The sequence below is a fragment of the Sinocyclocheilus anshuiensis genome, unplaced genomic scaffold (assembly GCF_001515605.1).
Source record: "Sinocyclocheilus anshuiensis isolate Anshui unplaced genomic scaffold, SAMN03320099.WGS_v1.1 scaffold1100, whole genome shotgun sequence".
NCBI lineage: Eukaryota > Metazoa > Chordata > Actinopteri > Cypriniformes > Cyprinidae > Sinocyclocheilus > Sinocyclocheilus anshuiensis.
The window spans coordinates 850,616-867,354 of record NW_015552633.1 but is presented as its reverse complement, the minus strand read 5'-3'; the positions used below and the strand labels follow the sequence as shown (position 1 = coordinate 867,354).

The 16,739-nt window shown below is 42.4% G+C and overlaps 1 protein-coding gene across 4 annotated transcripts in view; it reads right to left on the bottom strand.

The window, feature by feature from the left end:
* Nucleotides 1-701: 701 nt before the first annotated feature.
* Nucleotides 702-16,739, bottom strand: part of zfhx4 (zinc finger homeobox 4) — a 77,741-nt gene continuing 61,703 nt past the window's right edge. For 3 of the 4 annotated variants that reach the window (XM_016458031.1, XM_016458030.1, XM_016458033.1), the window contains exons 5-10: nucleotides 13,798-13,914; nucleotides 9,261-9,394; nucleotides 8,595-8,795; nucleotides 8,127-8,244; nucleotides 2,751-7,979; nucleotides 702-2,386 (exon numbers count right to left, since the gene is read on the bottom strand). In XM_016458031.1, the coding sequence (XP_016313517.1) occupies nucleotides 903-2,386; nucleotides 2,751-7,979; nucleotides 8,127-8,244; nucleotides 8,595-8,795; nucleotides 9,261-9,394; nucleotides 13,798-13,914 (7,283 nt within the window). In that variant the 3' untranslated portion in view covers nucleotides 702-902. The remainder of the gene's footprint in view (nucleotides 2,387-2,750; nucleotides 7,980-8,126; nucleotides 8,245-8,594; nucleotides 8,796-9,260; nucleotides 9,395-13,797; nucleotides 13,915-16,739) is intronic. The other variant, XM_016458034.1, reaches the window with a different exon arrangement.

Genomic DNA, 16,739 nt, shown 5'->3' with positions numbered 1-16,739 from the left:
AAAAAAGAAAGAAAGAAAAACTGAAATCAAATAAGTGCACTATAGTCCAGACACAAGCAAGTACCGTAACAGTATAGCAATTCACAAATGAAAAAATGTCCTATTCACATAATGTTCAAGAGTCTATCAAAACTAGAATTATTACCTCTTCAGAAAAGGGTGTGATGAGAGGTAAAAGAAAGAAGGTAAGAGTTGGCACAGATTATTAGTATATTCTACAAGAAAAAAGGGTGTTGTATATAAATACAGCTTGTGGCAATACAAACTGGCAAACACAGGGGCATAACACATGACTTCACCATTCTAAATTCCCTCAGTGGTAAAAGCATACTCTCTCGTAGGGCAAACTAAAAGAATATGCGCGTTGTCCTGTAACAGTTATATTGTCTCTTGGTACACTACACACATCAAGGAAATGCCTCCAATAAAGCTTGACATGTTTTGGTAAAAGCCATTTATAAGCAGGCTTCGTTGCTGTTTCAACAAATGAGAAATGTTATGTTCTGACCTGAGAATTTAAAGCTACTGAATTACACCTAACTAAACGAAGAGAAATTCTCTTTGAAAGTTCTGGATCATTATCCCATACAGTACATGCTAGCATTTGGAAATCAATCCAGCTGAGGTGCAATTTGCTATCGTGAGAATTTTTGGCTTGAATCAAGCTCCAAAAGAACTTGTGAGAGTTTTCCTATTCCATGTTTGTATACAATATAAGCTCAGTCAAGCATCTGCAACAGTTCTGTCCATAACAAAAATCAATCATTTTCTTGCCAGCATATCAATATGGGAAAAACAATCCTGAGTCAATCTTTTGGTACTGTAATTTTTTGGGTTAGAGAAACTTTGGAACTGCAGTTAAAAGTCTTTTTTCGTTTAAGCAAGGAATCCGTTTTTCACACCTACACACTGAACATATCCATTCTGATACTACTGAAATTGCCATCTAGGCCGGACGCCGCCTTAGCCTTGACTTCCAACGTGTTATCTAAGTCATCCAGCTTCTGGCTTAACTCACTGTCAGACTCGTCTGAACAACTTTCGGTGGGTAGTGAGGTTTGAACCCCTGAGGTGCTGCACGAAGTTGAGGTAACCGTTGAAGGCAAGGAAAGGGGAGGAGAAGAAGCAGATGGGCAGGACGCAGCTTTCCTGGCTGAGGCCTGGAAAAGAATATTTGGCCAGGACTTCATGGACAAGTGAGAGAGATGAGGCAAGGTGTTATTAGAAGAAGCTGCAGACTGCGAGGTAGATGTGGTGTTAGGACAAGGGGAGCAGACTGAGTGAGGTAATAATCTAGCATGCTCTTTGGCATTTCTCATTGCTTGTTTGATTGTTTTCTCTTTGTGCAAGCTCGACTGAAGGTGTTGGCCAAGTGCTTCGTTCCCGCTGACGGACACGTTGCAGGCTATGCAATTGTACTTGCTCACGGCCTTGCGATGCACTGTCTCTTGTGGATCGATAAACGGGTGACCAAAGTAACAGAAGGACTTCTGGTGGCGAGCTGCTGAGTCTTCATCAGCAAAAATCATCTGGCACTTTCTGCATATAAACTCGTGTTTGATGGACGGAACGATAAACGCATCTGGAAAGCCTGAACTTTTGGTATTCGTTCGGGGTTCTTCATTTGTGCTTTCTGTTAAAGAGCCTTTATCATCCTTAGTTTCAATAGCCTCTTTTGGTTTGAGAGAGTTGCTTTGTGCACTCATTGACTTCATAGGGGGCGTTTTATGCTGCGGTTCACTTTGCTTCTGCTGCTGCTGATGCTGCTTCTGTAAGGAATCCTGGAGGGACTGCTGGTACTGTTGGTACTGCTGCAGCAGGGCAGTTGGAGAAAGCCCAGCAATAGCCTGCGGCAGTGCAGGGCCGTAGGGGAACATGTTCTCCATTCCACACAGAGGAGGGAAGTATCCCCCCTGCATTCCGCCAGGAAGTTGGGGTGAGAAGCAAGATGCAAAGCCAGGGATGAAATAAGGCAAGAACTGTCCCCCTAGGAAGGAGCCTGGGTCACCAGCAATGGCATTCTGAAGGGCTTGCAGTTGTGCTGGGTCCATCTGTGTCTCACTTCCCAATTTTCCTAGCACTGAAAGTGGCGGCGAGGGCTTTTCCCTTTTCTTCACAATTGGGGTCTCGGGACGGGCAGTGTCAGCTTCTCTTTCTTTCACCTTAGGCTTCTCTAACTTCTTGTCTTTCTCAGATTCTTTTATGTGCTGCTCAGTCTGATTTGCTGCCAAAGGAGTGGGAGGAAGAGGAAGTGCGGCGGGTTGAGGAGGAGGAGGAGGAGGTGTCTGAAGAAGAGTCTTGGTTGGGGTACTGCTGAGAGACATGGCAGGAGAAGGGGTGGCTGGAGTAGGGAACCCAAGCATGCCAGCACCAGGAGACGCTAAAGCTGAAATACAGTGGTATAGATAATATTGAAACATTTGACTGCAAAATAACTCCTCAACTTTGCAAGACATTATTTTGGGGCTATCTCTCTGTTATGGAACCAAACTGTTACAAGCACTTTATCAAAAGAAGGATACAACAAAAAGATAAAACCATGAAAATAAGCACACAGGCATGAAATCAACTCAACTTTAGGGGTCACAGTCGAACTCGAAGTATTCCACATTGTTACAGTGAATGCATGCATTAAGTCCTTAGGAAATAAGTGAATGTCACAGTTCTTCAAAGGAAGCAAATGGGGCAGTAGCATTTAATGCATTAACTGTTCATTGAGCTACTGCACTGTGTTTGTCATACTAACTCACCAGGTGTATTTGGTGGAAAACCTGGAAGGGAGGATGGCCCATTGACACCAGGAAGAAGCACTGGTGGGAGACCAGATATTCCTGGGTAGGCAGTTGGCAGGCTAAGGCCATGAAGTGCATTATTGTCCACTGCAGGTTGGTGCTGGGCTGGCAAGTTGAGTACATCGGTTACCTTCAAACGGTCAAGTTCTTGTTGAGCCATAAGCTGGCGGACAGTGGTAGGTGCAAGATAGTCTTTTTCTCGATCAACCTGGTTGCCCAGGATTTCCTGCACTTTCGCAATGTGCTGCTTTGAAAAGATATGATCACGAATCGATAATCTGGCTGTATACTTCACGCCACATAATATACACTCAGGCCTCGGCCCATCTGGGGAGCCCTGGCTTATCATAAATGGCTTTCCAATGTTTATTTTGAACTTCTTTTCTTTTGCACGGGCATTCTGGAACCAGACTTGCACAACCCGTTTTGGGAGTCCTATTTCATTGCCCAGCATTTCACACTCTTGCATAGTAGGTGTGCGGTAGTCACTGAAACAAGCCTTTAGGACTTTTAGCTGTAGGTTGCTCATTTGGGTTCTAAAACGTTTGTGGCCTGGTCTCTCTCCACCAGCTTTTGCAGACTTGAAGGGATTTGTACCTCCAAATGGACTGGGTGAACTTGGATCAGCCAAACTTGAAGTCTCGCTCTTGTCTGCATAATCATCTAGTTCATCATCTCTGGAATTGAAGAAGTCACTGTCTTTGCCAGAGAAACTTAATGCTGGGCTAACCATGTTGAAATGGAATCTATCCTCATTTATGTCAGAGATTTGTGCTAGGCTCATTCTGTTCTCAATCATTTTTTCACCTCCATTTACTGTGAGATTCTCAACTTCATTATTGGTCTCATCTCCAGTTGTAGCATCACTCACAGCTGTGTTAATTGAGGAGGTTTCATCAAAGTCAATTTTGTTGGCATCAAAAGAGGCCTCTGCAGAGCTCAAGTTAAGCCCCTCAAATTCATAACTATGTTCTGCTTTAACGGATGGTAAGCTCAATACATTTTTTAGTGCCATCTCGGAAGGTTTAACTGGAGTGGAAGATGCAGTTGGAGGCTCACTGTCATTCATCTCAGTCTTTGTGGTCATTTGTAGGTAGTCAGCAAAATTATACTTATTGGGACTTTGACCTCCTTCATCTTGAGGCATCATTGGACTTGGGGGCAAACTAAAGCCTGCCTGTTTTGCCTCATGCCAGTGTCTTGAGCGAATGTGGCTATCAAGAGCTGACTTGGCCTTGAACAGTGCTCTGCAGAAGGGACACTTTTTGTGAGTCTGAGAGGGCCCAACTGCTCTAAATTGTCCCTTCCTCTCTCTGGCTCGGGTGTTCTGAAACCATACTTGGACAACTCTTTTCTTCAGGCCAACTTCACGAGCAATATGATCTAACATCTTTCTTGTTGGGTTTGAATCGAGCAAATATTTATCATATAGGATCTCAAGTTGTTCTGGAGTAATGGTAGTCCTAAGACGTTTATCTCTGTGCTGATCTTCTGCACTATTAACACCATCTTTTTCATGAGATTGATCCTCTTTTTCATCTAATTTACGTTTCACAGAGTTAGAGTTCACAGCAAGGCCAGAGTTGCTTGGAGTTGGCATCTGGGATAGGGCTCCAGACAGGAGTTGCCCAGTCATAAGAGGGTTATTTGGATCAAAGATCATATAAGGCATATCCAGCGGCCTTTCTAAAAACTGTGAGTGTAAGAATTGGTTCTGGGCAGCCAGAAAATGCATGTGCTGGTGCTCCTGCCACAGCTCTACTGTTGGGAAAGCAATTTTGCACTGATCACAGTGGTACTGTAACATTTGAGGTGGTAGGCTATTGTTAAGAGAGGACAGTGCAATTGAAAGAGGACTTGATGGGACAGTCGTAGACTGGGGCTGGGAATGTGGTCTTGACAATTGTGGTTGAGGTAATTTTTGTGGTGGAGGTTGTGGGGTTGAAGCCTTGGAAGATTTTAACTCATTTAGGTTCTTGGGAGTTTGTAAAGAGGCAATCTCTCCCAATTTAGTTTTTTCATGGAGGAGCTCAGGTTTGGGTGAGGACTTCCCTACATCAGGTCGAGGTGAAGGCATTAAGGGAGAGCTGGAGCCAGAGCTGCTTGCTGTTACAACAGAGTTTATTGCTGACTCTGTTGGCTTTACTGAACTTTGCTCATTGTTCTCTGTGAATTCCTCTGAGTGGTTTTCATCTCCAGCTTCATCATCCTCATCTTTGTAGCATTGCTTCTTCTGGTGAGTAATGAGGTCAAAAATTCGGGGGAAAATGACACTGCATTTCTTACATTGGTACTGCATGTTGTTGGTCCTAATGTATCGTTCATTTGTTAGTTCTTTCTTTTCGCTGTCTTTTGTATCTGTTTGGTTCTCATAGCTCTTGCGGGCCTTCTGACGGGCATTTTGGAACCACACCACAATCACTCGCGTTGGCAGGTTGAGTACCGTTGAGAGCTGCTCAATTTCATCATCCTTGGGGTAAGCATTGGCATCAAAGAAATCTTGGAGTACTCGCAGTTGATAGTCTGTGAAACGTGTTCTTGATGACCTTCTGTTCGTCGAAGCATCAGTTCTGTAGTACTCTAGCATGTTCACTTGGGATTCAAGTCTGATATCTTCCAGTGTGGTCATGGGTGGAATGTTAAAATTGTAAGGGGAATCTTTGCTTCTTTGACGTTCTTTGAAGAGTGTATTACGGAACCAGTGCTTTATGACTTTCTGAGGGAGGCCAGATTTATCTGCCATTTCTTGAATCTGTTCTTCGTTGGGAGAATTATTGATGTCAAAATGAGCACGGAGGATTTTTAGCTGATCATCTGTGATTCTGGTGCGAGGACGCTTGAACTGAGACTGCCGCAGGAAGTTTGGATCCAGTCCCAGTTGTTGTTGACATAACTGTGTGAGGTCAGAAGATAAAGAGTCCATTGTTGGAAACTGCAGCGCAAGCTGTGGGGGTAGCCCAGGGTGCTGCACTGATTGCATCATCAGTGGTGGGAAAATTGGCAGGTCAAGAGAAACAGGGAGCTGCACTTGAGGAGGTGCAGTGGGTGGTGGAGGCGGCGGTGGTGGTGGTGGAGGAGGCGGTGGTGGCGCTTGCTGAGGAGTTTGTAGAGGTGCAGGAGATGGTGTCTGCGATTTTCCTACAGACGTAGTGGCAAGGAGAGCGGTCACTGGGGCAGGAGGAGGAGGAGGAGGAGGAGGTGGTGGGGGGGGTGTTTCTGGAGATGCTGGGTTTATGGGATACAACTTGTCATACGCCTCCCTGTACTGCTGTGCAAACTTTTCCAGCTCCACGTATGGAAAGAACTGCCCATGCACATGTTCCTGATGGCTTTTGAGAATAAGCATGTTGGAGAAGAACTTTCCACACAGCCCACACTCCAGTTTGTCAGTCAACACTTCCTCTCTATTCTTTTTCTGGGTTTTCTGTCTATTCTCATTGTACTGTATAACCAATTCAAAGCCAAAGTTCTCAAGTAGTGCTTTAGCAGCATTACCTCTAGCTCCTGAGATGATGCGTGGTGGAGGAATTAGAGGTTCTGAAAATTTAGGCTTTCTTGAATCTTTAGTGTCTTTTGCACTGTCAATATCATTAGCTATATCCAGCTTTGCTTTGCTCTCCTGCTTTTCTAGGTACTCTTCAGCATCTCTGGACATTTGAATCTCAGACAGGGCAATGTGGTTGGACTCAGTTTTTGGCTTGTGACTCTGCTGCTGTGCTTTCTGCTGCTGCATTTGAGACTGGGAGGCCTGCTGCTGAGCTTGCTGCTGAGAAAGTTGAAGCTGTTGCTGTTGGCCCAGCTGATGTTGTTGCTGCATCTGCTGCTTCAGATCTTCCAGGAATGATCCAGTCATACCAGGCATCCCAAATGCAGCTGAATGCAATGCAAGCTCAGGGCTGATGTTAAATTCAGCACCAGGGATGTAGAATGGGAAGAGGAACTGGGGCTGCTGGAATTGCAGTAGGGCCTCTGGTGTCATTGGGAAGTGTGGGAAGAAAGCTGGATTCAGAAACTGTGGCTGAAAGAATGCAGCTTGCTGCTGGAGCTCATGCTGCAGTTGCATCTGAAGCTGTGCTGGTGACTGGGTTGGTGGGTGGGTAGGCTGCACATGCATGTGATCAGTAGTTTGTTTCATGGTAACTTCTTTGGCATCTACAGTGTTTTCTTTGTTAGAGGGTACTGGTGCATTTGCAGAATCTGCACTTCCCTGATTGAGTGGAACAGGGCTTTTAGATGTAGAACTTCCGCTGCTACCACCCCCAGTACTAGTACTACTCTCCATTTTGGCAGTTCGTGCTTTTGTCTGATGAAGTACAGACCTCATGTGAATCTCCAGGGTTGAGCTTTGGCTATAAGCAACGTTACATATATTGCATTTGTATGGTTTGTTGTCAACATTGTTGCTGGTCTCCTGGGGAACTGGGCTTGAGGCCTCTTGGATTACTTTCTTTAGCTTATGCAAATGTGAGACAGAATTGTAGTGAACAAGGAGAATGTTCTTTTGGGTGAATGACTCCTTGCATACTGTGCATTTGTATGGACGTGAGGGGTCTAAAAACTTTTCCATGGTGAAATTTGGACCTTTCCTAAAAGGCAAGGTCCGCTTTGGCTCTGAGCCCATGTCATCAAGCAAGGAGCTGCTGTCACTTCCAGTTGGACTGGCCTTCCCTTCTTGGTCAAGTTCCTCATCTTTGTCTAACTCATGCTCAAAGGCTTGTGCCTCTTCCAGAGCCCGTATCTCACATTCAGCAATGTCTCCATTTAGGGGCAGGTTCCCACAGAGTTGCTGTACTTCTGCTTCAGTCAGCTCAGGGTGACCAGTCTCCAAATGCTTTCGAAGGGCAAGGAATGTCCTGAAGCTGCGCTGGCACAGACTGCACATGGTGGCTGCACGGATGGCATGGTACTGGGAATGTATCTCAAGCTTCTGCATAGTCTTGAAAGCCAGGCTGCAATGGTTGCAGCGGTATTTGTAGACGTGGCGATCAGAGACTGAGAGCTGCTGCCGCTTCTGCAGATCACTTAGATGCTCCTGCAGGGAGTCTGGGCTCTTCCTGTCTTGACCACTTGCTTTCTTCCAGTCAGGGGCCTCAGCAGCCTCTTTTGGTGGTTTGAGTTCCTCATTGGCAAGTTCAACCTCAATTTTTTCTTGGCCTATGCTGTTTTTCAAATCCTTAGAGCTGTTTCCTGTTGAAATTCAGAAAAAGGAAAGATTTTAGAAGTCTTCCAAAAACATTGAATTATAAAAGACTATTATTATGACTTTTCTAAGGAATCCTCTGAAATGCCATTCATACATTTCAGATGACACTGTGGCTGCATAAATGTGCTTACCCATGGGTTTTCCAGATCCCTCAGGGATAACAGCTGAAGAATCCATCAAAGATGGGACTTTGTCTTGTAATGATGTAGACAGCAAGGAATTGGGCACTGTAACATCTGGGCCTGCAACCTGAAGAAAAAAAATACATCAATCCCTTAAGAGATTCCAATGAACATAAGATAAACAATAAACACAAATATTTACCAACATAACAGATTTATTCAAAAATGTTAAGCTTTAAATCAAGTACAGTTATAAGGACTTTCTAAAGATATTTTTCAAAACTGCTCTTTTGTGATTTTATAGGAGGAGAACTTTCAAGTTTATAACATATTCTTTGGAGAATATGCTAGGCCTGGGAAATGATTATTCAAGTTATTCCCTGCCAGCCCTGACAGAGTATGATCTAGTTAGTAAGGCTGATAGCTTAGGCATTTTTTTTCTTTTTTGTATTTAAAGGAAATGAATGCTGCACATACTGTCATAATTAACTTCTCCACACAGTCTGGAGCCACGCTATGGAGGTGGGTGAGATGCAGCTGCAAGTGAATCTTGTTGCTGAGGACATCCTGACACAAGGGGCAGCTGATGACCGGCTGCATGGAATGCTGGGACATGATGTGCAGCTGTAAACGGTTTGCATCCTTGTTACTGTAATTACAGTATGGGCACTGTTGCACCTGAAAAGACAGAATTCATCATAGCATTGCCATGCATTACAGCACTGCTTCGACTGACTATACATGAGTGACATGATGCCTTAAGGAAATCAAATTCCAAACAAGACTCCAAATGTCTATAAAATCGAATTTCCTCCAATTCACTTTAGTTTTCATTTCATGTAACTTAATTTAAAACAGTAAATGAACTAACGTGAATGTCTGGAATTTCTAATCAGAAAATTACAAAGGATGTGGATATTAACCATTTCAGACTATGCCTGGTCCTCGTTACATGAAGTACGTTTAAACTGAAACTTCTCACTGCCTGTTTTAATATAGCCCTTTCAGAAATGGTTCAGTAAGTCCAGTACCACTCAGACAGTGATTTTTATATCATTTAAAAAGTGAATGAAAATAAACTAATCCAAGAATTTAATTTATACACAAGTCTCAGTCTTGTTATTAAGTCTAACCTAAACTAACCTGCTCATTGGGCAGTGTCTTCTCTTCAGCTGATTTGGGCCTCTTGGGTGGAGTGTCATTTTCTTTCTCCTGCTGAAGCAACCGCTTCCCTGCTGTAGAAGTCCCCAGGGTTTCCTTAGCCAGTGTATTAATTCCTGTGAATAAACAGATAGGATATCTTCTGTCACAAGCTTATTCTGGACTCCTGATCCTGAAAATCTTCTGACAGAGGTACAATGACCCTCACTTTAATAAGACTGCACATTTGGGTAGCATAAGCTTATTGTTAGGAATGTAGATCTGATAAAAGGTTATTGGGGTGACTCACATTATGTGAGACTGAGATTATGTAGCAAATGAAATGGACATCATATATTTAATAAGAAAAAAAATCTTCAAAAAGCAGAAAGTAAAGAAGAATTTAAATTGAATTACACCACAGACAAATTGTGTGTATTGATTTGGAGCATGACTACTAGAGGATCCAGCAAAAAAAATAAAAAATAAAAAATCTATATTCACAAATGCAAGCGAATGAAGATATTCGCAAATAAATAGAGGTTTGAATTCATTGTTATTGCTTTGCAGGTCACGGTACCATTATGCAGTTCATTTGGGGGATATAGACCAAATCACCATTCCCAGCATCCCCTTGAATATCCATGCCTCACACTCTGTATTAGAGGGGGTTGCCATGTTATTTCCATTTCAGCTGAGTTCAATTCAGCAAATCAGCCCCCAGATGTATTTAGAGTATGCTGCACAGAGTGATAAATCTTTCATTACCCCTGTATCCTCAGATGCAGACAGTGTCCCAGCCTCCTCAGTCAATGCAATTTATCCTCTCGCTGCATATGCAGTGCACAAAGAACGCCCTGCTCGCTGTTCTTCGCTCTAATCTGGTCACTCTAGGCTAAATGTGTGTATTACTCTTATGAATCAAAGCTTAGCTAAGCAGTCATCGAAAATGGATGGTGAAAAAGATGTTGGAAAAAAAGGCAAGTATTTTTTTCTGCTCTGTATTTATTTAAAGTATATTTCATTATCTGCTGTGTGTTCATGCATTTTAATTCTTGGCATTACAAGACATTCTGCTTATTTTATTGTGGTCTTACATATCAGGAGCCTGACATATTAGCCTGCCAAAGAAAGTGACACAAGAGGGGGAAAAACCACAAGGGCACAATATAAATTTCCAAGAGTATCAAGAGTATGGTCTGCAGTCTCAAATAGCTAGGTAATCTTTTTTTCTCTCTTGGCCTTGATATCCCTGCTGCGTTTAGGGGTGGTGGGGGGGGGAGATGTCACATGCATTTCATGACAAACAGAAAACCTCATTTGTGAGGCTCCCCAATCTCATTGCTGTACCGCATCATCTGACCTTTTTTCTCCTCCCTCAGTTTATTACGAGGATTTCTAATTTTAACTTTCAATTTTCGCCATCTTCCAGTCAATCTGCAACTAAATTATTTCCCGGGTGAGGAGGCGACTCCTGCACAACCGGGTGCAAATACATTTCACAATGCAATGAGGCCCCTTCCATTGATTGCCATCATATTGAATGTAAATGTATGGTCTGGGGGCTTATCTGCTCTACATGAGGATCCATCTATATGATTTATTTTCTTAATCAACTCTCTGCTTTCATAAACATTTAAAGTGCATTGCAGATGGACACACTAGACCCTCAGAAAAGAAATAGGCACAGAAATGTATGAAATGCCTTTGCAGCATTTAATATTATTGAACACATTTTCTGCTGTGCACAAGGCTTTGCTGAGTTGTCAACTAAATTAACTATTAAAAAATTCTAAAGATGGCATATATATGTACTGTATATATATGTAAAATATCTACACACAATAGTCTTTATGTTATGTAATATTGTGTCAGGACTCAATGGCTAGACTCTTTGTGTAATCTGTACCTCACACTAAATGAGAATGCCCTTTTTCTTTGTCTACAGACACACACACAGTGCAATGAAGCAATAGAGAAAATAATTGTGACACCACAGCCCCCCTTCTCATCCGAATGACAAATGTCTTTGAGAAGCAGGACCTTGCTTGATTAGATAAATCAAACGGTGATTTATGACAGTCAAGCTGTTTGCATTACAGGGACCAGAGCCGCAGACTGGCCACCCATCTTTATTTACAACTGTCAATGGGATTTTGAAAACCATGCATCCTACGCAAGGCTTCTTTAAACACCTCTGATAATTCAACCAAACAACAAAAACCTTGCTAATGTTATATATCTAATGTTCCTCACTAAGAGAGAGGCCATTTCTAGTCCTGTTCATTTTCAATGTTCGATTTTCTCCATTTTATTTCTCAAAGTGCAATCTAACACGACTAAAATTTCATATACACAAAAACAGCAGCTCAGCCTCCCTTCGAAAGATCTGCAAAATAGTACTGTGCTTGTATATGACAAGCTAGTCTATTTCAAAATTTCTTTCCCCTGCAAACACCAATTACACAGGACTTGCTTGATAAAGGCATCATAAATTTACTATTCAATTTACTGGTCTTCAGTCCAGCCAGTCTGGCTGAGGTGACAAGGCAATAAATAAAGCAGGACCCTGGGATGCTCCGAGAACTTTAGTGATTTACAAGGACAAGAGGTTAAGGTTACGCATTAGTGTGACCTACAGTTCAGCAGATAACATTTGAATACCACACTCTAAATTCTCGGCTTGCACAAAGCAGCCCCGCTTTCTCTGTGCTCTAGTAAAAAATAAGGCATCTGAGTCCATCAGCTTTGCCATCGCACTTCAGACGAGGTGTAAACCGACGGATGTCATATTTGGCAAATCCTACAGGACTCTCTGAATTAATTAAGTCAGTAACAGAAATCATAGCTGTAGGGCTTCAATGAAATATGCAAATACTTTTAATTTATTTTAATCAAATATCTAGAAAGACAGAAATGTAATAAATGTTAATTTCCGAGCTGGAAACATGCAAATGCTAATGGTAAATATGCAGAATTTGATCTGTATTGCATTTTATTTAATTCAGCAGCATTATTTTAAATTTCATAAGGAGCTGATTTGAAAACAATATTTAACTTCCCTGCTAATTTACAGCAGGTATGCAGAAAATGTTCTTAGCAATAATGACAGCTAATTTTCATCTTTACTTGTGTTTGCTGAATTATCCCTTTACCCTAAAGCCAACACACTGACATGCTTCTATGCTACATCTAAACAGAGCACAAAGTAATCTGGAGTTGATCCAGATTAAGACACTTGCATGGAAAATGCAATTTGGATTATAATTAATCCACAGTGACACTAGATTAAACGACAAAGTAAATGGGCTATTTTGAGAGATGCTGCCTGTGAAGATGAATATTGTGAATATCTCTACGTATAATCTTTAATATGTAGGAGTATGGTGTTTCATATTCAAACCCACATTAGGGATTTATTCCTTTGGCCCCAAAACACATTTAACATATGGGTTCAACAGGGCAACCCATTCTGACCGCTCCTCAAAGTAATGGATTAGAAAAAAAAAAGAAAAGAAAACAACAGCCATTTGGGAACGGATATTTTCTAATTTCAATTTAAATACTGCAGCCTTGAAAAAGCGAAAAAAAACAACCATCGCAAAAGTTAGCATGTATATATTCACATTAAGGTTTAAGAAAGCTAGTTTAAGTAGGATCTGCATCTTGACCGCAGCGTTAAATGGCGCTGCATGTAATAGGTCATGTAAATGCATTGAGTACGAGCTGCCTCAGACAAGCCTGTCATGGCTATATGGATAAAAGATAAACGACTGGCTAAACTAACAGGCTCTGTCCTGTTTCAGCATTTCCTCTGCTCCATTGAACCCAACATTATGTAGCTAGGTATGGTGTGCATGAAAAGACGCCTAATGTAATATTCATTTCGACCATATATTTCCATCTCATACATGACAAAAGCACATATGAATTCTTATTTGGCAAATCAAATATAACAGAGCCTTAGGTAGTGATGCCAGATGCTAGCTCCAGGGGCTGTTTCCTGATCTCAACACAACGCTGTTTTGTAAGGATTGTTGCCCTTGCTAATGTGCTACCAGTCAGATGTGTACGCAGATCTGCAGTTCGAGGACAATGAGCTCTGATAGGTGGTGCATTGCTTGAATTAAAAAGAAAGGTTACAAAACTATACACTTGAGCGCTATCTAATCCTATGCTTATACAAAATTAATATGTCATCAGAGGAATCGCAAGAACAGCAAAGATTAATGAAAGGCGCTTAAAAATTACAAGTGCACAAACTGATTTGATTAAAAAAAATAATCTGGGTGGTCATTGCGGAATATTCTTTGCCTTTATCCACATCTCTGCCATCAGATGGCTATGATTAAAATGGGTCAGCGGGAGGCTACTGATAGCATTCACATGCAACCCACACATGCAGCTGTTAGTATCAGGAAAAGCCCCATTGGAAGAGAACAGAAGAGCAAAACAGGTAGGAGCAGTGTGTGTTAGTGACTAAGTGACACCGGAGAGAGGGTACTAGGGAAAAAGAAAAGACCAAAACTAAAGGTCTTACTGGAGTCCTTCTCTGTTGTGTTGCCTTCTATGGCGTCCCTCTTGCTCGAGTCTTTGTCCTCGGCCGCGGCCAATGAGGAGGCTCGTGGGGATTCCTCGCTGTCTTCACCTGGTTCTTCTACAATTGAACACAGGAAGGGCACTTGGTTACCCACTAGAGGTTAGGGTGACTGCTTTTGAATCGTCTGCCGTGTGTGTGTGTGTGTATACAAAATATACCACAAGACACTGGTGCATGGGGGTCCTTCTGGTTTCATTAAACTCGGGACACTCTGAAATATGAATGTTCTTCACACACCTCTCCAGATTGTTAGCACTGGGCAGATTACATGGAAATTTTTCTGTAGGCTCAACCACCCCTGCCCCCCCCCTCGTGTTTAATAATTCTGTGTATCTTTGCAGTACTGCCAGTGGATTAATCTGTTTATGCTGTTAGGTGATAGGTCGAGGCCGTGTGCCTCTAATCCCTGAAAGGCCTACTGTTCCCTTTCATCCAGAGAGCATTTGTCTCTCACTGCGCTGATGTCACATTTTAATGAATTTTTAGCAGGCTGAGTAATGCCAGATAACCACTCCTGTCTTTCCCCCTCCACCCCATGCAGCTTCCATCACACGACACACGACGGGGGAAGAAAGAAAGAGAGAGACAGAAAGCGAGAGCGAGGGGAAGAAATAAACATATTTCAGAAGACCCCGCGAGAAATTAAATAAATTAGGATAACATGAGGCAGGAAAATGGCGTTCAAAGTGCTGCGCTCATCCATTTTATAAAACCTTAATAACCATATAAATTGACCATGAGGAGGCAAAAAGGTCACCGGTATATTTGCATACAATCACTCAAGTCATTGTTTGGTAAGCAGAGGGGCCCTGACTCTGCAGATACATGATATAATTAACGCTTTAAAACTCCCCACACGGCGCTGGCACCGACGTTTTAAGTGCAATACATTAAGTGGAAATTATATACAGCATGAAATTTTCATGGCAGATGCTGGGAGTGATTGAAAGGAAAAATTGTGCTGCACTCTAGTCCTGATGTTTTATTAATAATATTCTGACAACAGGATGAAATATCTCCTGTCACTGCTGGCAGCCGGCTGCAAAAATTGCTATTTTGGCGCACATGCGGTGACGGTGTGCTCTAATACATCCTGCAACAAAGGCACTGTCTGTGTGTGTGTGTGTGTGTGTGTGTGTGTGTGTGTGTGTGTGTGTGTGTGTGTGTGTGTGTGTGTGTGTGTGTGTGCGTGTGTGTGCGCGCGTGTGTGTGTGTGTGTATGTAAGACAGTTGGGGGGTATCTTTAGATGTACATGCCGCATTTCTACAAAAAATAAATGTCATAAATTGCAGCGTTTGTGCTTTAGGATAGAAAATGCTGTGGCGTCTTTTCCATGAATATACAGATTTTTTTTTTAAATATATATATTTTTTAATGTATATATTATTACTACTACTATTAAAATTGTAAATAATTATAATACATTATAAAATATTATAAATAATTATATTAAATGTATATAAATGACTATGCAGAAATGTATCCTCAAAAAGATGACATGAAAAACATGTCTGACTACACTTGTTGTAATGTTTGTAATGATGTTTTTGTCTGACACAATATAATATAATGTAATTTTGTTTTTAGAAAATATTGAATATAATTACAAAACACAATTAATTAGCTAATCATACAGTGATTGCAATTTGAATCAACTGGAAGCCCCAATTCTGTAGGCATTAGACATATAATTATTCAACCACAATTATCTTGGTGTAATTAAAAAAAGTCTAAGCAAATAAAATAATATTAAAAATACTGCCATTAAAAATAATTTAACTTAACATACCACTAAGCTACACTTAGTATGTCTCTCGCTCTCTGTGCCTCACTTCCTTTCTTTTGCAGTAGAGGCAGGACTGGGGGTGAGTGTTGTGGGGGAAGGCGTTGTGGGGCAAAGGGGCTCTGGACGGAGCTTAAGCCAGTGTCAGGACAGAGGGCTAATCAGAGAGAGAGAGAGTGCTCTGCCTCAGTAGGCAGATGGGGGTTAGGACCAGCTGGATGTCTGTGATCATGACCAGATTTCAGGTCGGTTAATAAAAGAGACACACAAACACACACACACACGCTCATACACAAACACCACAGCACAATGTCACACCCTAAGGGTACAGGGGCCAGGCTGTGGCACCTCCCACTTCTCTCGCCCCTTCTCCTCCTCCCTCCTCGTCCTCAGCGTGAGGCGCTCTCTTCAGTCGGCTAGGTTTACTGACCCAGTCCCCCTAGCTGGGAAATGAAGTGTCAAAGTGCTAGTGAGCATCTCTACCTCGAGGGGGCATCAAATTTTTAAGGCGATCGTGGAATGCATTAATAAAACATGGAGTGTCACGAAAAAGAACAGGGCGAATTATGAAGGTAGTAACAGAAGGAATAAGGGAAGAAAAGGATGGGTCGCTATCATCTGGGTCTCATCAGACGGCATTTTTTTCTCTCTTTCCTTCCACTGTCCTTCTCTCTCTTCCTCGTCTTTTAGCAGGGTGTTCTGCAGTTTTTCTGGTATACATTTCAAGAGCGAGAGAAACTCCCAGACATGCTTTCCTATACATCATAGCGGTGTCTGCCCCGCGCCTGACCCTGGCAACAGTTTGAGTAATCTGAATGCTTTACAGAGGCAGCGTGTCAGCAGCATTGGAGGGGTGCGAGTAGGGTTCGGCAGACTTTCTGCCCATCAAACTTAATCGCAAACAGCAGAGCCATAGACAACTTTTACTGCCCCCGCCATCCCTTTCAAGCGAAACCCACAAACACATCAACCACACATCTCCCACGGCTCTCTGTTCGCCAGTCTCCTGTGAGACCTGCTCTGATGTGGGATGATCGGCATGCTGGAGGGAGACCGGGGTCAAGAAGGCGTCGCAATTAAAGCAATGCTGTGTTTTGG